General features: G+C 23.8%; 11 protein-coding genes across 11 annotated transcripts; 2 read left to right on the top strand and 9 right to left on the bottom strand.

The window, feature by feature from the left end:
* Positions 1-82: 82 nt before the first annotated feature.
* On the bottom strand, positions 83-978 carry DICPUDRAFT_149698 (uncharacterized protein; the record flags this gene model as incomplete). The annotated part of the gene is made up of 3 exons (XM_003285743.1): positions 83-569; positions 702-777; positions 849-978. 3 exons carry the CDS (start codon positions 976-978, stop codon positions 83-85), a joined length of 693 nt encoding a protein of 230 aa, XP_003285791.1.
* A 692-nt stretch (positions 979-1,670) lies between these two features.
* DICPUDRAFT_46357 (uncharacterized protein) lies at positions 1,671-4,828 on the top strand. Its single transcript, XM_003285759.1, has 5 exons — positions 1,671-2,061; positions 2,134-2,227; positions 2,302-3,012; positions 3,175-3,665; positions 3,744-4,828. Exons 1-5 carry the CDS (start codon positions 2,044-2,046, stop codon positions 4,587-4,589), a joined length of 2,160 nt encoding a protein of 719 aa, XP_003285807.1. The 5' UTR covers positions 1,671-2,043; the 3' UTR covers positions 4,590-4,828.
* A 65-nt stretch (positions 4,829-4,893) lies between these two features.
* On the bottom strand, positions 4,894-8,515 carry DICPUDRAFT_29916 (uncharacterized protein; the record flags this gene model as incomplete). The annotated part of the gene is made up of 2 exons (XM_003285742.1): positions 4,894-8,127; positions 8,198-8,515. The coding sequence occupies 2 exons, from the start codon at positions 8,513-8,515 to the stop codon at positions 4,894-4,896; spliced, it is 3,552 nt and encodes a 1,183-aa protein (XP_003285790.1).
* Positions 8,516-8,782: 267 nt separating this feature from the next.
* Positions 8,783-9,365, bottom strand: DICPUDRAFT_29910 (uncharacterized protein; the record flags this gene model as incomplete). The annotated part of the gene is made up of 2 exons (XM_003285741.1): positions 8,783-9,072; positions 9,149-9,365. The coding sequence occupies 2 exons, from the start codon at positions 9,363-9,365 to the stop codon at positions 8,783-8,785; spliced, it is 507 nt and encodes a 168-aa protein (XP_003285789.1).
* A 221-nt stretch (positions 9,366-9,586) lies between these two features.
* DICPUDRAFT_149694 (uncharacterized protein) lies at positions 9,587-9,889 on the bottom strand (the record flags this gene model as incomplete). Its single annotated transcript, XM_003285740.1, has 2 exons — positions 9,587-9,684; positions 9,754-9,889. The coding sequence occupies 2 exons, from the start codon at positions 9,887-9,889 to the stop codon at positions 9,587-9,589; spliced, it is 234 nt and encodes a 77-aa protein (XP_003285788.1).
* A 1,293-nt stretch (positions 9,890-11,182) lies between these two features.
* DICPUDRAFT_19901 (uncharacterized protein) lies at positions 11,183-11,677 on the top strand (the record flags this gene model as incomplete). The annotated part of the gene is made up of 1 exon (XM_003285758.1): positions 11,183-11,677. A coding segment is annotated over one exon (495 nt), but the record flags the coding sequence as incomplete, so codon positions are not given.
* Positions 11,678-11,891: 214 nt separating this feature from the next.
* Positions 11,892-12,329, bottom strand: DICPUDRAFT_76718 (uncharacterized protein; the record flags this gene model as incomplete). Its single annotated transcript, XM_003285739.1, has 1 exon — positions 11,892-12,329. One exon carries the CDS (start codon positions 12,327-12,329, stop codon positions 11,892-11,894), a length of 438 nt encoding a protein of 145 aa, XP_003285787.1.
* A 331-nt stretch (positions 12,330-12,660) lies between these two features.
* On the bottom strand, positions 12,661-14,720 carry DICPUDRAFT_53830 (uncharacterized protein; the record flags this gene model as incomplete). Its single annotated transcript, XM_003285738.1, has 2 exons — positions 12,661-13,625; positions 13,706-14,720. The coding sequence occupies 2 exons, from the start codon at positions 14,718-14,720 to the stop codon at positions 12,661-12,663; spliced, it is 1,980 nt and encodes a 659-aa protein (XP_003285786.1).
* Positions 14,721-16,507: 1,787 nt separating this feature from the next.
* Positions 16,508-17,051, bottom strand: DICPUDRAFT_29922 (uncharacterized protein; the record flags this gene model as incomplete). Its single annotated transcript, XM_003285737.1, has 2 exons — positions 16,508-16,784; positions 16,867-17,051. The coding sequence occupies 2 exons, from the start codon at positions 17,049-17,051 to the stop codon at positions 16,508-16,510; spliced, it is 462 nt and encodes a 153-aa protein (XP_003285785.1).
* A 362-nt stretch (positions 17,052-17,413) lies between these two features.
* On the bottom strand, positions 17,414-18,917 carry DICPUDRAFT_97172 (uncharacterized protein; the record flags this gene model as incomplete). Its single annotated transcript, XM_003285736.1, has 5 exons — positions 18,398-18,917; positions 18,091-18,330; positions 17,860-17,994; positions 17,564-17,731; positions 17,414-17,454 (listed from the first exon to the last, which is right to left on the bottom strand). The coding sequence occupies exons 1-5, from the start codon at positions 18,573-18,575 to the stop codon at positions 17,414-17,416; spliced, it is 762 nt and encodes a 253-aa protein (XP_003285784.1). The 5' UTR covers positions 18,576-18,917.
* A 251-nt stretch (positions 18,918-19,168) lies between these two features.
* Positions 19,169-21,323, bottom strand: DICPUDRAFT_94025 (uncharacterized protein; the record flags this gene model as incomplete). Its single annotated transcript, XM_003285735.1, has 3 exons — positions 19,169-20,037; positions 20,179-20,894; positions 20,980-21,323. 3 exons carry the CDS (start codon positions 21,321-21,323, stop codon positions 19,169-19,171), a joined length of 1,929 nt encoding a protein of 642 aa, XP_003285783.1.
* Between the last annotated feature and the right edge of the window lie 1,037 nt (positions 21,324-22,360).

Genomic DNA, 22,360 nt, shown 5'->3' with positions numbered 1-22,360 from the left:
TGATTTATTTTTTTTTTCCAATAAATAAACCATTATTTCTCTTATTATATTCTAGAATATTTATATAATATATTTCTTTTATTTAATATTTTCTAATTTTTTTTGATTGTCGAGTATCTGATTTTATCTTTTCAGTTTTATCATCGATATATTTTAATGCACGTTCGTTATTTAAAATATCACCCAATGCACCACGCTTCTTTTCTTTATTTGTAAATCTGTTAAAGTAATCGACATGACTGTTTTCAAAAGTACCAATTTCGAAATGCTCTGGTAAATCTTTAACAGCGTCTCTATTAAATCTTCTTGTTGGGTCAATAAATTGTTGTAATTTGATTAAGTTGGCTTCTTGTTTCATCTCGTCTGTTATTTCACCCTCTCCAAAACCATACCATCTCTTTTTATTTTCGTGATTAACTTTCTTCTTTTGTTTGGTTTCTAAAACTGATGCATTTTCTTTAACTGGTTTCATATTCTTTTTTAATAACTCTAATTTACTTGGTATTGAATCTTTAAATTCTTTTTTTAATATCTTTTTAGTTTCACTTAATTCACTATTTTCTTTTATACTAAATTTAATAAATTTAATTTTATTAATATAATTCTAAAACTATATAGTTATTATAACTATAGTTATCAATTACTATAGCTGTTATTATTATTATTATTAATTATCTAATTAAAAATTGATTGTAATTTACATTTGTTTTTGATTTACAAGTTTATTTAAATGTACAGCTGCATTTTTGGCTAATTGGTCAATTAATAAAAATTCCTCTATATTATAAGTTAAGAAAATATTGTTAATATAAATGCTGTATTTAATCTATTTATATAAAGATGTTTACCCTCTAATAATTCATTTTTTTTATCTGTATTTGTTGCTGTTGGTTTTGTTATAGTACCACCTGATAATGATACACCATTTAAATTTATAACATCATAGTTTTGATCTATTTTTTTGGTTTTTACACTCATTATTTGTATTTATATGCTTTCGTTTTTTTAAAATTAAAAAATATTTTTAATTTTTTTTAATTTTTTTTAAAAAAAAAAAAAAAAAAAAAAACGAATATTTAAATTTTTTTTTTTTTTTTTTTTTTTTATAAATATTAAAAAAAAGATTAATTAACTAAATTTGGTTATATATTACCTTTTTCTAATTATCCTCAATCATTAAATTTAAATAAAATCATTTGAATACATTTTATAAAACAGGTAACTCTATCAATAAAAATCAAAACTGGGATAAATACATTGCTTTGCACCATAGATATCTAATATTATAATTTTAGTGGGAAAATCAATTAAATATCTGCCTGTTTATTTCATTTTTTTCTATAATAATTCAATATTATTTGTATATTTCTTGAAAAAAAAAATACAAAATAAAATAAAATTTTCAATGATTGATTACCAAAATGATAATTGAGTGTTTTTAATTTAACTATATTGATAAATCAAACAAATAAAATAAAAAAAATAATAATTATTTTATGTTTTGATTTTTATTTTAATTTTTTTTTTAAATTTTTTTAAAATTTTTTTTATTTTTTTTTTTATATTTTTTAATTTTTTTTTTTATTTTTTTTTTTCAATAATTCGTTTTTGCTTTGTACTATATAATATTTCTTTTTTTTTTATTTTTTTTATTTTTATCTTCTTTTTTTATTTATTTTCTATATTTATTAATCCTATTTGTACAATAATTACAATCAAAAATCATTTGGTTGTTTATCAAAAAAAAAAAAAATTTCTTTTTTTTTTTTTTTTTAATTATATTAAAAAATAATAATAAATAGAAAAATAAAAAAGATAAATAACACTCCCTCACATTAATAAAATACACAATAACACACACCAATAACAAAACTCAAACACACACATACACACACACACACACAAATTATCTCACATAGAAACACCCATTATTAAATCATAAAAAAAAAAAATTTATAGTTTGGGTTATTAAAGAAAAAAATATTTATAAATACAAATTTCTTTTAAATTATTGTTATATAATTTAATTTAATTTTAATAAAAATGTCAAATCCTATGTCAGTAAGTATTGTAATATAGTTTTTGGGATAATATCTAAAAAATAAAATATTAATTATAAATAATAAAATTTAGATTAGTAATAGTACAAGTGTTAGTAGTAATGGTTTAAACGGGGAATGTGTATCACCTTCAAGTAGATTAAGTTCCTCACCAAATTCAAAATCATGTAAGTGTTTAGTTGAAATAAAAAAATCCAATTAATAATTTCAAAATGTGTTAATTCATTAATTTATTTTTTAGCATTCGATTTACACGGTAAAAAAACATTAAAAAGCAATGTTGTCAAATCATTATTAAATAGATCAAACTCAGGTACAAGTTTAATGAATAGTGGAGGTATTAGAAGAACACCAATTTCATCACCATCCAACTTTCAAAATATATATACATCACAGGATTTAGAGAATGATAATGATATGGCACCAGATTCACCAAAATCATATCGTGAATCTAAAGACCATAGTAATAGTATTGGTAGCAGTAGCGGCGGTAATATAGCAGCAGCACAAGCAGCAGCAGCAACCCAGGATAATGGTGCAAATAAAATTGATAAATCATTGTGGACTGTTAGATCATTAAAAGAGCACCCAGAGGTTTTGGATTTAATGGAAAGAGTAAAACCAATTAACAGAGCAATCTCTTTTGGTCAAACTTATGCCTCTGAAGAGACCCAGTTTGATTTCGACCCTTTAATTGGTCGTGACACAATGTTACAATTAATTCTTCAACATTTACAATTCGAAGGTTTAAATACCTCAAGAAAGCTTTTGGAAGAAGAAGCAGGTGTAAAATATCCAGAGTACGCAATTAGTGAAAGTAGACTTTTAACATTATTAAGAGCATCAATTAAAGATTCTGACAGAGTTTTCCAATTAGCATTAGATGATAAAAATAGAGATTCACAACAACAATTAGAAGAGCATTTAGCATTTCTCAATTTATTTAAAGATGGTAAGAGAGAATTATTAATTTATCATATTATTATTTGTTTTATAGTCACTAATATATTTTTTTTTTTTTTTCTAGAATCACAATCAACTGATATGAGCGAAGATGTAAATATTTACGAAGAACCAGAATCAAATATTATATATGTTGAAGAAAAAGATAAAGAAAAAACGACTGGAGCAACAACAGGCACAAATATAGACTCGCCAAATCTTAACCAATCTATGAGCTCCTTATCTTTATCATCATTTTCAATCTCACAACCAAAATCAATCGAACCAAATAAACCTCAAGTTAAAGCGGCATCATTAAACAAATTAGTAATTTTATTAACACCAGAAAACAACCACGATCTAGAATATACCAAAACTTTTCTTCTCACCTATCAATCATTTACAACTCCAGAAATTCTTTTAGAAAAATTAATCCAACGTTATCATGTACCACAAAAGCCTGGCCAATCAATCGAGGAATGGAAAAAGAGTGCTGTACCAATTCAACTTCGTGTTGCTAATGTAATTAGAACTTGGATCAAGGATTATTTCTCTGATTTCAATGATAGATTAATTCAAAATGTAAAATCACTTTATGAAAATATGAGACAATCTGGTAATATGTCACATGCTAAAATTTTATCTGAAGCATTAAATTCAAAGGTAACTATTAATAATTATTAATAATATTAATTGTAATATAAATATTAATTTTTTATTTCTTCATTTTTAAATTTGCAGATTAAAGGTATTCCATCAACAGCAGATGAAAGAAAAGCTCCAACAGCAGTATTCACATTACCAGCACCAGAGCCAAAGGTACCAAAGAATATTTGGTCAGCAAGTTTAGATATTTTCTCAGTTGAAGAAGAAGAGATTGCAAGACAATTAACACTTATGGACTTTGAAATCTTTTCAAATATTAAATCTACAGAATTGTTAAATCAATCATGGAATAAACCAAAATTGCGTTATCGTTCACCAAATGTATTAACTCTTATTAACCGTTTCAATGAAATTTCACAATGGACAGCAACATCAATTCTTTCATATGAGAGAGTTAAAGATAGAGCTAGAATTATGGCAAAATTCATTAGAATAGCAGAGTATTCCATGAAATTATTAAATAATTTTAACACTTCTATGGCCATTCTCTCTGGTTTAAACGCCTCATCAGTTCACAGATTAAAATTCACCAAAGAAGAAATGCCAAAACATACCCAACAAGTCTACGCAGAATTACAACAACAACTTTCAAGTTCTCAATCATATAAAGAATACCGTGCTCTTTTAGCTAAAGCCAATCCACCATGTTTACCATATCTTGGTGTTTATTTAACCGATTTAACTTTCTTTGAAGAAGGTAATCCAGATTTCATTCAAGGTTATATTAATTTCGGTAAAAGAAAATTAATTTATGGTTCAATCTCAAATGTTCAAAGTTTCCAAAATGCAAAATATAATTTACAACCAGTATATCAAATTACAAAATTATTAAAAGACTTTAAATTATCAACCGAAAATGAATTATATAAACAATCAATGAAAGTTGAACCAAGAAATACAGAGCGTAACGAAATTCAATAATACAAATTAATAATAAAAATTCTATTTATAAATAATAATAATAATAATAATAATAATAATAATAATAATAATAATAATAATAATAATAATAATAATTTAATACACCATATTTATATAGCAATAATAATGCTTTTAATTAATATTTATTAGTTTCTATTATTCGATTTTAAATTTTAAAAGTAATAATATAAAAATTTAATTTATATAAAAAAAATAAAAAAATTTATTGTATCTCTATTAAAACTATTTTTTTTTTTTTTAATTTACAAACGATAAATAAAATTGAATTTATTTATTTTTTATTTTATTTTTTTGGTTTTGAACTTTGTCTATTTGATTGATTGAAAACAGTTCTATGGACTTTTGAAACACCATCAATAAATTTAGTTTCGAATAAAACATTTGCATTATTAAACATACCTTCTTTGAGTGATACAACAATAAATTGGGAGGAGGTAAAATGTTGTTTTAACATCATACCAATGTTTTGAGTGTGGGAAAGATCTAAAGCAGCATCGATTTCGTCTAAAATATACATTGGGGCAGGTTTAAATAAGAGGAGTGAGAGAATAAGAGAAAGTGCTAACAAGGATTTTTGACCACCACTTAATTCTGATAAAGATTCCTTCCAAACATCACCGAAAGCAACTTTAACTTCTAAACCATCTAATTCTGTTTTACCTTCGGGTGGTTCTAATTTAGCGGATGTACCTGGTAAGAGAGTAGAGAAAATTGATCCAAAATCTTTATTTACTTTTTTCCATGTGCTACGAAGTGATTCGTTCTTTTTTTCATCCAATTCTTTGATAACTTGTTCGATCTTTCTTTTATCATTTTCAATAATTTTCTTTTTTTCCATTAATTCTTGATACTCTTGTTCAGCTTTATCAAACATGCTCATTACCTTACGATTGATGGATTTTGAAAGTTTTTCTTGTTCTTCTTGAAGTTTAATAAGTTCAGCATTGGCTCTTTCTGGGTTGATAGCTTTGAAATCAAAATCACCATTTGGTTTACCAAATAGTTTTTTTTCATTAGCGATCCATGGATTCTTTTTAAGTGTAGCCTCTAACCATTTGGCAGCGTCTGTACGGTCTTTGTTGTATCTGGTAATCTTTGCATTATATGATGTATATTTAATTTCAATATCGGTAAGTTCTAATTGAGCTTTTTCTGCCTCGTGATTATATGAACGAATAGTTTCATTTTTATCGGCCATCTCTCTTCTCTTTTCCGAAAGGGTTTCTCTGATGTGATCCAATTGTTTATTGAGTTCTACAATTTCACGATTAATCTTTTCGCAATCTTTTCTCATCTTTAAAATTTCACCTTCATTTCCTTGAGCATCTTTAGAGAGTAATTCCAATTCGTTTTCCATTTGTTGAATTTCGATATCAAGATTTTCAATAACAACACTTTCACTCTTTACTAATTTATTTGATTTATTGCATTTTTCTTTAAGAGCTTGAATCTTCTTTTCAACTTCTTTAAGTTGCTTTTCTCTAATCGATTGAAAATTATTAACATTTGCTTCTAACTCTTCAACTTTTTCTAATGATTCGGTTTCTTTTTGCTTTGAGGTTTCAATTAAAAGAGTATCGGTTTTAATTGAGTTTTCCATTTCTTTAATATTTTCTAAAAGTTGGTGATGTGGATTTAATTCTAAACGTTGTTTTGTAAGATGAAGTTGATGTTTTTTGATTGAAATTTGTTGTTCTAATTGATTGAAATTATCGACCAATGATCTAATTTTTGAAAGTTCGGTATTTACAGATTCTAATTCATGTTGACAGTCACGAAGTTTTCTATTGTTTTCATTTAAACGTTGGATATGAGTTAAAATTGAACCACTTGATGGTCTGCTACCACCAGTTAAAGAACCAGATGGATTATATTCGTCACCCTCTAATGAAATTGTACGAACTCTGATGTTTGGATCGAATGCAGTCTTTTGAGCATATTTTTTATCATTGGCAACAAATGTTGAACCAAATACATAGTTGATTGCTGGATAAAGTTCTTTGTCGAATTGCACAAGGTCAATGGCTGGCTTTATACCATCAGCACCACCAATCTTTTGGGCTAATTTAACTTTGGCTGGGTCGATTGAACGACTTTCAACTTTGTTCAATGGTAAAAGTGTAACTCTTCTCTTGAGCTGGCCTTTTGAAAGTAAAGCTTTACCGGTATTGTCATCTTCAACCACAATGTTATAAAGTTTGCCACCAGCACAAATTTCTAAAGCAGTTGCAGTTTCAGAATCTTTGAGTGAAACTAAATTGGCGACAATACCTTTAACTTTTCTTCTATCGAAATCTTTTGATGGATCGGTATATGAAAATTCTAAGCCACTTAATTGTGCAGATAAATTACCAACGTCTTCACGAAGTTTAGAGCATTGTGGTTCTAGTTGACGTTTCTTTTCAACAAGCTCTTGTTGTTTATTATTATTACCAGAGAGTGATTCAAGTTGTTTTAAAAGTGCTTGGATTTCTTTATCAACATTATCATATTCTTGTTGAAGTTTTTTGTGATCAGATTGCTCTTGGGTGACCAACTTTCTTTTTGTAATTAATTCACTATTTAAATGCTTGATACGGAATTCAGCTTGCTTTATGGTGGTTGAGGCATTTACAGCATTCTTTTTGGCCTCCATTAGTTGTTCAGTGTATGAGCCATCTTCACCGGCACCCTCACCTCCACTTGTGATACCAGTAGTCATTGCTTGTTGTCTGCTTTGTAACTGTTTTAACTCGTTATTAAGTTGTTGATTTTCATTCACAATTGATTCAATCTTTTTTTCAAATTGTTCTTTTTCTACACGCTTTTGTTGAATACCTTGTTTGACTTCTTCACGATTACTAGCGATATTTGTAATAGTATTTTCCTCCTTATCTAATAATTCTTTTTGATTTTTGTATGCTGTTTGAAGCTTAACCAATTCTTTAACGAGCTTTTGTTCCTTTTGATCCATTTCATCCAATCCAGACTCTCTCTCTCTTTCTTTAACCATCTCTGAAATCTTTTGTTTTAATTCACTTAAACGTGATGTTAATTCTTTCTTTCTCTTTTGACTATTTTCTAAATTTGTTTTAACTTCCTCTAAATCTGAGCTTTCCATTTTCTTTTCATTACTATAGTATTCATAAGCGGTAATAAAACGTTGAAGACGATCGATATTGGTTTGATTGTTTGTAAATTTCATATATGAGGTACGCTCGGCACGGAGTTTTTCTAATGTTGGTGTGATTTCTTCTGCTAAAATTTTGTTGATATCATCGACTTTGGTTTGTTTCTTTTCAATTGTAACTAATGCCTGTCTTTTTTTAACCTCAAACATTCTAGTACCTGCTGCCTCTTCAATCATTGACAAAATTTCGGGTGGCTTCATATTTAATACTTTAGTAATACGACCTTGCATAATTAAAAAGTGTGGATTATTAACGTTTAATTGTACAGAGTGAAATAAATCTTGAACTCTTGATAGTTGTGCAGTATGACCATTAATTAAATATTTATTACGACCTGCAATTGCAACCTAAAAATAAATAACTTATTTGTTAATATAAATTAAAAAATGAAAAAAAAAAAAAAAAATTAAAACTTACTTGTCTAGTAACAGTAATAACATCATAGTGTTCATAACCAGCAGGTGATTGCTTTTTATCAGAGTTATTAAATGTAATTGTAACACTTGCTTTAACTATACCAGCTTGACCTTTTTTATAAACTAATTCTTGTAGTGAATCAACTCTAACTTGTGATAAATTTGAAATACCCAATACAAAACAAATTGAATCTAAAATATTACTTTTACCACTACCATTTAAACCTGTGATAGCATTAAACGTTGGGTCGAATCCCTCTATAACTGTTCTATTTGCATATGATTTAAAACCATCTATAACAATATCTTGAATATACATTTTATTTTATTACTTTGTTATTATTTTTTTATTATTGTTATTATTATTATTATTATTTAATATAAATATATAAGCTTAATTAAATGAATAAATAGGTAATAAACAATAAAAACTATGATAAAAAATTAAAAAAAAAAAAAAAATTAAAATTAAAATTTAAAAAATAATTTAAAAAAAAAAAAAAATAAAAAAAAAAAAAATTGGCGCATAAAAAAAGTGTGTGTTTTTATTAGAATTTACATATTTAGGTTAAAAAGGATATTAAATTTAATTAAATTTAGCATTTGAAAAATCCATATTTGGGTGTTGACTCTTAAAGTCTTCCAAAATTTTCTCTCTTTCTAACTCGTCGGTTGTTGGAAGATTTTGAGCTTTTCTAGTTTGATTATACATCATCTTTTCGACCATTGCTTTAGTTTCGCCATCTAAATCTGATAATGTAGAGTTTTGTGGTTTTATTTGAGTAACATCAATTTCATTTTCACCCTCAATAATGGAGGCCCACCATTCTTGTCCTTTTAATTTACATAATTCGATTTCAATATTTTTACCAGATTCTAAAAATGTATATAAATCATTATTATTATTAATATTGTTTAATTTATTTTTTACATTATTAACTTGATATCTTACCTAAAGTCCAATTGCAATCATTTTTTTTAACATTTTTGTGTAATTTACCATTGATAATGGTATCGTTATTTGTGTTGTTTTTTACTGTTAAATGGTCATTGTCAATTTTAATTAATAAATCTTTGGATTTAACTGGATTATCTAATTTTATTGAAATGGTACAATCATTTAATGTTTGTGTCCATGTATATCTTTCACATTTATTAATTTGGGTCATTTTATTTGAAATAAATTAAATATGTATAAATATGTAATTAGTTTTTAAATAAAAAATAAAAAAAATTTAAAAAATAATTTCAAAATAAAAAAAAATAAAAAAAAAAAGAAAAAATAAAATATTTTTTTTAATTTTAAAAAAATACAATGGAAATGCAAATAATATATATTTTATTGAACTAGTTTTTTAAATAATAATGAAAATAATAATAGGACTATAGTTTAAAAGCATAATAAACAACATGGATTACTTGGATCTTTGATAATAATATGTGGGAAAGAACATTTTGATATTTTTTCACAAATAATTTCTGTGCAATCTATAATAAAATAATAGTCAATATATTATAATACTACAAAAAAATATAATAGTAGAAATAAATACATACTTAAAGGAGTTGTGGTTGAGGAAATAGTAGCAGGATTAGTTGGACCCTCATTAAGACTAGCAAAGGCAAAAGGTATTAAATAGCAGAAGACCATAGAAATAATTAAATGTAATAGGTAAATTTTGTTATATTTCATTTTTATTTGGAGAATTAATATTTTTATTTATCTATTTGTTTGTTTGTTTGTTTATTTTTGTTAATTTTTTTTTTTTGTTTTTGAATTTAAACTTTTTTTACAACCAAAAATATATATATTTATTTTTTTTTTTAATAAAAAATAAATATTATCTCCTTTTAGATTCTAAAATTAATAATAACCATTCTATAAAATAATCATCCTCTTTAGGCAATTCCTAAAATTCCTATCACCAAGTAATCAATTTAATTAATTTGTGATTCGGTTAAAATAAAATAAAATAAAATAAAAATGGGCCTTTGAATAGCACAGGATAAAACCACCCTAAAACCAACAAAGTTTTTAAAAAAACATTCAATGGTTTTAAAATAAAAAAATAGTAGTATTTCTATACATGTGTCTTTATTCTTTAAATCTAAATTATAATAATAATAATAATAATAACACTTCAAAGTTAGATAACTTTTTTTTTTGTATCTATAGTTCGTTAGTGCTTACTATTTTTACATTTTTCAATTTTTTTTTTAAATTTTATCTAATAATTTACAGTTATAGTTTCATACCACAATATATTTATAAAATTGGTTCGTCACCAGATTATATTTCATAGGTCGTTAAAATAAAAAATAATAAATTAGTAAACTATGTTGCTATTAAAAAGGTTTATGGGGATATACACAAAATACAATACTTATCTTCTTTATTATTTTCTAAACATTGACATTTCATTCATCCCTTAAACTTTATTTATTTATTTTTTCTATCTTTATTGTTATTTTGTTTACCAACTGAATCATTTAAAATGTAATTTAGCTCTATTTTATTTTTTATTTCTATTTATAATTATAACCAATTTAATATAATGTCATTAATATCAAAATAAAAGAAGATATTTTATTTGGCCATTAAAATAATAATAAAAACTTCATTAAAAAAGCTTAATTAAAATTAATTAATTTTTCTTTTTATAATAATATTTTTTTTACAATAATAATAAACCAATAATATTTTTAAATTAAAAAATTTTTATTTATTTTTAATTATTTTTTTATTGTGGTAATTATTTATTTCTTAATTTATTTTTATTGTTTATAAAAAATGAAACTAATTTTTATATTATTTTTTTATCTTTTATTTAGCCAAATTAATCTTTTAAATGGAGAGGAAGAAAACTATCAAATTAAAGAACATATTTGCAAAAAAGGTCAAATTTCGAAATTTATAGAAGAATCGCCATCAGTTTATGAAAAAAGCAAAAAGAATAGAGGCAACGAAAAAAATGTTCAAAGTAAAAAAGAAATTGAAATACACGAATCATTTATGAAAATAGTTATAGATTTAGCAATAGAAAGGAATAATAAATATGCAACTATTATTGTATCGCCTGAAGGAAGTGTGTTATGTTCTGGCGTTGACTCTACAAAAGATAACCCAATATTAAGAAGTGAACTGTTGGCAATTACAAACTGTAGTGCTTCATACTCAATGTCTACATTTGAAGACCATTCAATTTACTCTACCTCCGAACCCGATCCTTTAGCAGCCTCTTCAATAGTGTGGGCCAAATTTAAAACAGCAGTTTGGGGTTCATCTATTAATGACCTATATTGCAGAGCTTGTATTCCTCACCTACCTGTGGAATCCTCATTCATTTTTTCAAAAGCCTTTGGTGTTGGAACGAAAAAACCAATTGAACAAATTAGCGGTATACTAAAAGATAAAACTGATCAACTTTTTAATTCAGAATGTTCAAATGGTATTATTAAACCACAATGCAAATGTATAAATAATAATATTAACAATAACTATAATAATATTAATAGCAATAATAATATTACAGACCAAAAAGAAAATAACAAAAAACTATTTAAAAAAAATAAATCTAAAACATATCAAAAAAAACAAATAAAAAAATCAAAAAAATCAATCAAAAAAAAAAAATAAAAGATAATTGTTTCTAATATGCTATAATTTATTTTAAAATATTAAATTTATTATAAAACTATAATTTAATTTTATATTTTAATTCTTTTAAAGAAAAATTTTCTTTTTTAATATTTAATTTTGTATTTTGAAAACCACTTTTAATTAAATATGAATGTGACGAATTTATAACAGCAGCATCTGAAAAACCATTTACATATATTTCTATATTTGTATATATTATAATATTTTTAAAATTTTCAACACGACATTTAATTAATAGGTTTGAATCAACTGAAATTGGAGACTTTACCTTAAGGTCATTTTCCACATTAGTTAAAACACATTTATAATTTTTTTCTATAAACTTTAAAGAAACAATTTCAAGAATTAATAGTAAATTGTCAACTGTTAATTGAGATTTTTTATTGCATAGCTTTTTATGGATAATTATTGAATATACATTTTCTTCATTAAATCTAATTTTATTTTCTATATGCTCTTTGTTTAAATTCATTTTTAAAAAAAATGAAAAAATAAATTGAATACTCCAAATAAATAAAAAAATTATAAAAAAAAAAAAAAAATTAATTATTAATAATCCCCTAAAAGTTATTTATTTAGTGGAGAAATTTAAAAAAAAAGAAATTAATTACGAATAAAAAAATTTTATAAAAAAATAATCTATAAAAGAAATTTTATAAAATAATATAATAGATAATACACATGAATTAATCTTATGTTTAATAAAAAAAAAAAAAAAATATTATTAATATTATTAATAATTTTTTTTTTAAATAAATAATTTTTATTAAAAAATATAAACTATAATATATTTTTTTTTTTTTTTAAATATTTAAAACCTTTACATTTGATGGAATTATTCCTTGATTAATTTTACTTTTAACACCTCTAAAAATATAAAGCTCTTTTAATGTTTTTGGAATTGAACCATATGTTAAATTTGGTTCAATAGAGGTGATTACAAGTCTTTCAATGGAAGATGGAATTGAATTTGGTTGTATTTCGTGATTAAAGCCAGTACCAAGTTGTAACTCTTTGACCGATGAGGGTAAAGAGCTAAAAAGGACTGGATTGCTGACATTATAAACAAAAATCGATGAAACTGAGTTTGGAATGATATCTGGGGTTAAATTTTGTGAAAAACCATTTCCTACATGGAGCTCCTTAACACCATATGGAATACATCCTGGTTTAAGTGTTTGCTTTATATCCCCTATATAGAGAAGGTCGATGAAATGAGGAATGATGGTTGGATTAATCTCAAGATTGAATCCATTTCTTAAATACATTTGCTTAACTGATGATGGTATGCAACCACTGAGCACTTGTTGTTTGATATCATAAAGATAAAGTTTTTCTAATGAGTGTGGTAGTATGTTTGGAAGAATAAATTGATCAAAGCCGTTATTTAAATGAAGCTCTTTGACGGTATTTGGTATTGATTTTTTGGTTAATGGAACTTTGATGTCATATAAAACAACTTTTTGCACAGTAGGTGGAATGGAACCCTCGTATATTTCATGGTTATAACCCTTGCAGAAATAAACTTCTCTAACATTAGCTGGAATGGAGCCTTGAACCACTGGTGCACCAATGTCGTAAAATAAAACTTTTTGAACACTCGATGGTATCATTTCTTGTCTAATGGAACCATTGTATCCATTAAGGAAATGTAACTCTTTAATTTTATTTGGGATAACAAGCTTATTATTTTCTGATGACAATGCAAGTGATGTTATATGGTCTGGTACTGGTTCACCATGTGTTAAATAAAAATTAAAAGATCCCACTAAAAATTAAAATTAGAAAATAAAATTAGTAAATGAAACCATGATAATTGTAAATTAGTATAAAATAATATTGACTTACATTTTGATAATTTATTAATCATTAAATATTGATTATCTTTATCTTTAAAATCTTTTGAATTGATTAAATAAAAATTATTAATAGATTCAGTAAAAACACTTTCTAGTTCGGAATCGAAATCTACATGGTTTTCAACAAAATTTGGAAAATGGTTTGATTTTTTTCTAATTAATAAATCTGAGCATATTTGAGAATCCCTAATTAAAGTTTGTAATGATTTTTGCTGATCTTGGTCAAATAATTCAAAGGTATCATATTCTTTTAATTTATTGTGATGCTTTTGAATGATTGAATCCATAATTTCGCCGTCATTTTGTAATTGGGACGTTATTTTAGTATAAATCTCTTCATTATTATTATGATGTGCTTCTAATATTACAGTTATATTTGATTCTAATTCATTTAAAATATCATGTAAATGTTTGAATTTTTCGTGAACTTTAATTAAATTTGATTGATGTCTACTTTCTATTATATTAAAGCAATGGTCTAATGCTTGATTTACTACTCTATCACTTTCTTTATATGCTAAAATGGTTGGATATTCGGTTTCTTTAAAATTTTCTAATAATTTGTAAACGTTTATTTTATTTAATTCTGAAAATGAATGGCCATCATGTAACTCTGACATGCAAACTGTACAAACACCTTGATTACAATTACTACATATTGATGTAACATCATATTTTGAATGATGTAAACATTTAATTTCTAATTTATTAAAATTTATATTTATATTATTACCATTATTACTTATATTATTAATACTACTATTAGTTGTGGTTGTTGTGGTGGTAGTTGGAAAATTTAAATTAAATTTAAAAATTTCATTATTTAAGTTATTGTTTTGATTGGTAACAGCAGTTGTTGTGGTTGTTGTTGTTGTTGTTGCCGAATTATTACCATTATTACCATAGCAATAACTAAAATTAAAACTATTATTACTGCTATTATTGTTACTATTTTGATTATAAAAACCGTTATTATTGTTATTATTATTATTGTTATTGTTCATTGAATAAAAATTATTTTGTTGGTTATAATAACCATTTTGACTATTATTTAAATTACTAGTTAAAATTATATTATTGTTACCACAATTATCGTTATTATCGTTATTATTATTATTATTATTCATACTTGTACTATTACTACTCGAACTATTATTTAAAATATAATTGTTATTATGATATTGATAATTTTGATGTATATATGGAGAGCAAATATTTGGTATCATTTTTATATATATATTTTATTAATGCTTCAAAAAAAATTTTAAAATTTTAAATAAATAAAAAAAAAAACAATATTTAAAATTTTATAGTTATAATTATATTATTTTTTTTTTTACTAAATATGATATTATTTTTTTTTTTTTTAGTATTAAATTTTAACATCAAAAAAATTTTAAGTTTAAAAAAAAAAAAAATTTTGGTATTTGATTGAAATTTGATGGGTTGTATTTACAGATATAGATTTGTGTATGTGTTTGATTGTTTTGAATAAAATTAAAAAAATTTAAAAAAAAAAAAAAATATTAAATCAAAATAAAAAAAAAATTTTAAAAAAAAAAACAATAATAAAATATAAATGTAAAATAGTGGGAGAATAACACATTTATATGAGAAAGTGTATCTTTATTCTTTAAGGTTTGAGTGACACCTTGGAAATTGGGAATATTTTAAAAAAAAAATTTTAAATATTTTTTTTTAAATTTTTTTTTCTTATAAATTTTAAACATCATTCCTAAATATCAAAAAAAAAAACTATGTAATTTTTTTAAACAATTTTTTTTTAAATAAATATTTTAAAAAATAAAAAAATTATTTTAAGAAATATGATTTTATTAAGTTTTTTTTAAGTTTATAAAATATTGTGTTTGTTGAGAAAAAATTGGATTTTTTTCAATAGTTTTCCTAAATTCCGAAGAATTATATTTACAATTAATTATTTATTAAATTATTTTCTCTTTAATTCCTTTCTAGTTTCGTAATTATAATTTATTATTCTTAACTTTACAAAATAAAATTATCAAAAATATAAAATTTTTTATAAACTTTTTTTTTTTTTTAGATTAAAATATAAAATTAATATTAAATAAAATTAAAAACTTAGGGTTTTTATCGTTACAAAATTCCAATTATTGGTTTGAAACAGTTTTCTTATCAGTTGGTTTAACTCAAACCAATAACAAATTGCACCTAAGACTTTTGCAACATATTAAAAATATTTTCAAATATCAAGACCTGCCATAGTTTTTATTTATATTTATAGGTTTTTTTAGGAGGGAAGAGAATGTTTAAAATAAAAAGCTTTTGAATATTTGATAATATTTTTAAAAAAAAAAAATTAAAAAAAAATATATTTTAAATCAAATTCACATTTTAAAAATATCTTTTTTTTTTTTTTTTTTTTTTTTTTTTATTTATAATATCAATATATTTTTCAATGAAAAATTCTGATTTTGCTCGTATATCAAATACAACCACTTTTTGAAAAAATGGTTTTTTTTTTTTTTTGGATTTATATATTTTTTTTAGGGGGGGGGTATTTTGGATAACGCCATATTACCAAAAGGGAAATATTACTAATTAGTATTATTTGAATATTTTTCTTTTTGCACAAGGAATAGGAGGGGAGGAAAAGAAGATATTTAAAACGACCAATAATTATTTGTATTTTTTGAGGTTTTTTTTAAAAAAAAAAAAATGTTATTATAGTTTTTTATTTAAAATTTTTATCGTGAATAATAATGTACATTATATAATTGTTATAATTATTATTGATGTATTTTTTTTTTTTTTATAATTTTGATTTCTTTTGAATTGGTAAAAATTTGGTATGTGAACCTTTAGCAACTATTTGACCTTCTTCTGAATCTAAACGAATGGTTGTATCTGTAAAAGCAAGACTTCTGCCTGTTTTGTAAACATTTGAAATAAAGTAAATCTTTCTGTCTACTGGTGCGCTTGAGCTATAATTTACACTAATTTCAACTGAAACACTTGGTGAAACTTTATCTAAATTTAATGAAATAATTGCTAATGAAGAAATAATATCAATGTATGTTGCTATAGCACTATATATAATTATAATTATAATAGATAAATTAGTATTATTTTATTTCTTTATTTTTAATATCATATGTAATAGATGCATACCCTCCGTGAAGTGTTGATAAAACATTACATTGTTTTTGTTGAACAACAGTTGAAAAAACAACTTTACCATGTTCAACTCTTTCGCATTTAATTGGCTCAATGAAACCTGAATCAAAACCTTCAACTTGAACCCACTTTTGAAGTAAATCTAATAATTTTTCTTTTCTTTCTTCGTTTGTTGCCATTTTTTTCTTTTTCTTTTATACTAATACAATAAATTTACAAATCTACATTGATTTTTTTTTTTTTTTGTTTATATGAACAAATTTTAAAAAATTTAAAAAATTTAAATAAAAAAAAATAAAAATAATTAATTTAAAAATAAAAAAAAAAAAAAAAATAAAAAAACTTTTTATGGCGTATTTGGTTACCAAAAAAAAAAAAAAATTTCCTCGTTTTAATTGCAATTTAATTAAAACAAAATTTCGATTTTAATAAAATAAAACAATTTATATAAAAGAGATATTATTGGATCGGTTTTTTTTTTTTTTTTTAATTTTATTTTATTTTATTTTATTTTATTTTTTTTTTATTTTTATTTATCGTTTTATCTTAATCCACCTTGTAAATAGGATAACAATAAAAATACTTTATTTGGTTGATAGTAATGTTCATTTTTATTATAAAAAAATAAAAAAATAATTAAATTAGTATATGAATGATACATAAAAAAATAGTTTTTTTTTTAATATTTTACCTTTATCTAATAAAACAACAGCTTCATAAATTGAATTTTGATAAACTGATGGATCTTTATTTTTTTTACAAATACAAATTAATGATGCAGGTCCAACTCTAGATATTATTACATTGCTATTATTGGTATCTAAAATTATTTCTTTTGGTCTATCACCTTTTGATAACACTAGAAAATTATATAAAATAAATAAGTATAACCTAATAATGGGAAAAGGAAAGAGAAAAAGAAAAAGAACATGAACGTGAAAAAAAAAAAGAGCGTGAACGTGAAAGAGAAAAAGAACGTGAACTTACATAAATCATTTGAAAAGGATAACATTGCTTGAAGATTTGCTGTCATACCTAATTGATCTTCTGCTCCACCTGATGAAATTGATTTACCATCATTATAAACGACGATCGAGTTTTGAATACCTCTATTTAATCTTACTAATTGATAATAAAGAAAAAAAAAGAAAATTTTTTAATTTTTGTTCCTAAATATTGCTTTTTTTTTTTTTTTTTTTTTTTTTTAAAAAAACATACATTGTAAAACGATTGATTTGGGTGAATTTGAAATTGCGTCATAAATTTTATTTGAAAAACTACTAAATTTTGAAGCATTATGTACAGTTGTATGAATAAAATCAACATCGCTAAATAATTCTATAAATCCTCTTAATAATGAATTTGCAATAAGTTTACCAAACTCTGATCCATCTGCAACATCGTGGAATAAACAACATCTTAAAAGTGTTTTTTCATCATAAACAATTGTAATTGCAGCTATTTATAAACAATAACAATTAGTATACAGTTACCACCACATAAATGTTATTGTTGATTTACCTACATTCACCAAATTCAATATATGATACAAACATACCGGTACTTTGTTTTGAAAATTCTTGTACAGTAGTTAAAAGTGATGAAAACATATTTCCTTTACCTACCATTTGGGTACTTGATACCCATATTTTTTCAAATAACAAAGTACCTTTACCTGTAATAATAATAACACTTCTTAACATTTTTATTTATATATTTATATATTTGAAATGATTATTATTTATATATGTGTATGTGTATGTGTATGTGTGTATATTTATATATGTATATTATTTATAAATGTTTTATTTTAAAAAAAAAGATATTTAGTCAATGATTTAATATATTTAAATTTAAATATGTGTATAATCGGACAAAAAAAAAAGGTTTTGTTTTTGTTTTTAATTTACAAAAATAATATCTATTTTTTATTTAATAAATGTACAAGATATATATTTAAACAAAACTATCTAAAGAAAAAAATAAAAAGATATACATAAACAAATATATTGGATAAAAAAATAAAAAATAAAAAATATAACAAAATAATTTAAAAAAAATTTAAAAAAATAAAAAAAAAATTTTTAAAAAAATTGTAAAAAAATTATGAAAAAAAAAAATTAAAAAAAATTAAAAAAATAAAGATAGTTATTTATCTTTATTGTTTATTTATTTGTTTTGTTTATTTGTTTTGGGGAGGGATTTTTTATATTAAATAAGGAAAAAGTAAAAAAAAAAAAATAAAAATAGTTTTTTTTTTTTTTTTTTTTTTTTTTTTTTTTTTTTTTTTTTTTGATTAATAGTTGGTACCATCATTGAGTGACCATGAAACAAAAGCTTCCATACCTTCAAATTCTGTTAAACCAAGTTTATCATAAATTTTGGCAGTGGCACGATTACGATCTTCTGCACGCATCCAAAATTCACGTTTATCAGTACCTGGAAAAGCAGGGACATCCTTTTGAGATTGATGTTTAAAGATGGACATACGTTTTCTTTGAAGTTCAAATGGTGACATTGGAACTGCCATTTCAATTCTTTCAGGTTCCCATTCTTGCCAAGCACCACGATATAACCAAACTTGACATTCTTTCATCCAATCATTATTTTTTAAACGTTCAATGGCGGCTAAAATAGCTTTGAGACAAACACGATGAGTTCCGTGTGGATCTGATAAATCACCAGCAGCAAATATAATTTCTGGTTTAACAGATTCTAAAAATTTAACCATAATTTGGATATCTTCTTCGCCCAATGGTTTCTTTTTAACAGCACCAGTTTCGTAGAATGGTAAATCTAAAAAGTGAATTCTATCCGATCTAACACCTGCATAACGAGCACCAGCACGTGCTTCAGTTTGACGAATTAAACCTTTAATTAATTGAATCTCTTTTGAATCAGGTTGACCTGGTTCTTTAGTTTTGATGAAATCTTCGACACCTTGTTCTATTTGTTTGCTCTTGTTTTCGCTGTCTCCACCTAATTTGAAAATACGAGCAAATTCACTTCCGAAATTTGCAAATCTAACTGCATCATCATCCCAAACTGCAATGTTACCACTGGTTTGATAGGCTACATGAACTTGATGACCTTGGTCACATAAACGAATAAAAGTGCCACCCATTGAAATTACATCGTCATCTGGATGTGGTGAAAAAACAATGACTCTTTTTGATGGTGGTTTAATATTTTCATAGGATGGATCCCAAGTATCAAAGTGATCATCATTGTGACTTGGATTGTGACTTGGATTATGGCTACCTAATTTTGGTGAGGTTGCTTGTGATGGTCTGCCGCCTGGCCAACCATTGATGGTTGCTTGTAAGTTTCTGAAAACTTTAAGATTTAAATTGTGGCATGGACCGTAGGCCTTTAAAAGTGATGAAAGATTGTTATCGTGGTATTCCTCTTCTTCTAACTTTAAAATTGGTTTACCTAATTTTAATGATAACCAAATAACAGCTTTACGAGCGAGTAATGGAGTCCATTTAATGGTTAAGGTTGAACTGGTAGATTGAATGGTCCATGGTTGTTTACAACGAGTAATTTCAACAGCTGCTGATTCATCGATTACCAATTGACAGTTTTTATGGTTTTGGAAAATAGATGATGGAACGGAAATAGTAATATCACCCTCGGTGGTTTTTTGTACAATTGAAGCTTTACCTTCAGAGAAAGCCATCAAAATAACTCTTTTACTTGAGAAAATAGTTGAAAGACCCATAGTCAATGCATGGTGTGGTACATGTTCAGTGCCAAAGAAATCACTTGCAGAGTCAATTCTGGTATTTTGTTCTAAATCTACTAAACGTGTTTTGGTATTAAATGGTGAGCCTGCTTCATTAAATCCAATTCTTTTACCAAGTGGAACTAAAATTAAATCTAATCCACCAACCTTTTCGATTTTCTTTTCATATTCCTTTAAATGTTCATCAATTTCTTCTTCTTTAATTTCACCATTTAAAAAGTTAATATTTTCTTTATTGATATCAATTAATTCGAAAAAATTTTCTTGCATAAATCTTTTTTTATTTAAAAAAAAAAAATTAAATTAATACCCTTTTTAATATATATATACATATATATATTATTAAATTAGATATTTACCTATAGTAACTTTGAATTTTACTTCTTTTAATTGGATAATATTCGTCAATGTTAAAAGTTATAACATTTTTAAATGAAACTTTTTTTTCTTGGTAAAGTTTAACCAAATGATCGTAAACTGATGAAGGAGTTGAACCAGCAGCTAAACCCAATACAAATGATTTTCCTTCAGAATTTGATTTTTCTATTGCTTTGACAATTTCTAATGCAATAAATTTACTTGCTTGATCTGGATAATGATAGACAAGTGTTGGTAATTTTTCTTTACTCTTGAACTCTTGTACACATTCGAAATATCCAGTCTCAGAACAAATAGAGTTAATACCCGAAATTTTATTATTCATTTTATAAATTATATGAATATATTTATAAATATAAATTAATTATATGAGTGTGTGGTGAAATTGAAATGAAAAAAAAAAAAATGAAAATTTTTTTTTAAAAAAATAAAAAATAAAAAAATAAAAAATAAAAAAATGGCACAATCTTAATTTTTTTTTATTTCATTTTACTGGTAAACAATAAAATTAAAATAAAATCTATGAAAATTATATGGGAAAAAATTTAACTCCAAAAATTTTTATTTTTTTTATTATTTTTATTATTTTATTTTGGAATTGAAGAAAAATAATTTTCGTAAAATATTATTTTGTAAACAAATGATTGATAATGTTGTTGGGAAAATGAATTTGATAACAATTTATTCTTGGTTTTAAAATCGAGATTTTTTTTTTTTTACAACTGGTTAAAAATCATAAATAAATTGGAATCAAGCTATTCCACACAAGTACAACAACAAGGAGATTCATAAATCGTCAGTTTATTTAAAATAAACATTACAAATAATTTATTAAAATAATAAAAATCTTTTAATTTAGTTTATTAAACATTAATATATATAAACATTAATATATATATAAATATAATAAATTTATTAAAAAATAATCTTTTTTTAATTAATGTAACTTTAATAAATTTATAAATGCAACTGAAGAGATATGTTATATCTCACCTTCTTTTAGTTGATTGCAATATCTACTAAACTTTAGGGTTTTAACTGAGGTCGGTAACGGATGAGGGAATACAATGGCGCACCATGAAAATACTGATGGGGAATTCTGCATGTTTCAAGTGGTTGGTTGATCTAATACTAATACTCTATTATTATTATTACTATTATTATTTGTTTGAGATATAAATAAATAAATTTTTGTGATTTTCATCTTATATTCAATAATCATGCTATTCAAACCCCTATAATAACCATCATATTATATTTTTTTTATAGATTTTCAAAAAAATTTCATGTGGACTTTATTTGGGGTCTGTTGCAAACCATTACCTATATTTATTAAAGAATTAAAATTGGAAAAGGAGTTTA

Source organism: Dictyostelium purpureum (assembly GCF_000190715.1).
Source record: "Dictyostelium purpureum unplaced genomic scaffold DICPUscaffold_53, whole genome shotgun sequence".
In the NCBI taxonomy this organism is placed as follows: Eukaryota; Evosea; class Eumycetozoa; order Dictyosteliales; family Dictyosteliaceae; genus Dictyostelium; species Dictyostelium purpureum.
The sequence above is the reverse complement of the archived record's forward strand: the minus strand, read 5'-3'. Positions and strand labels throughout refer to the sequence as shown.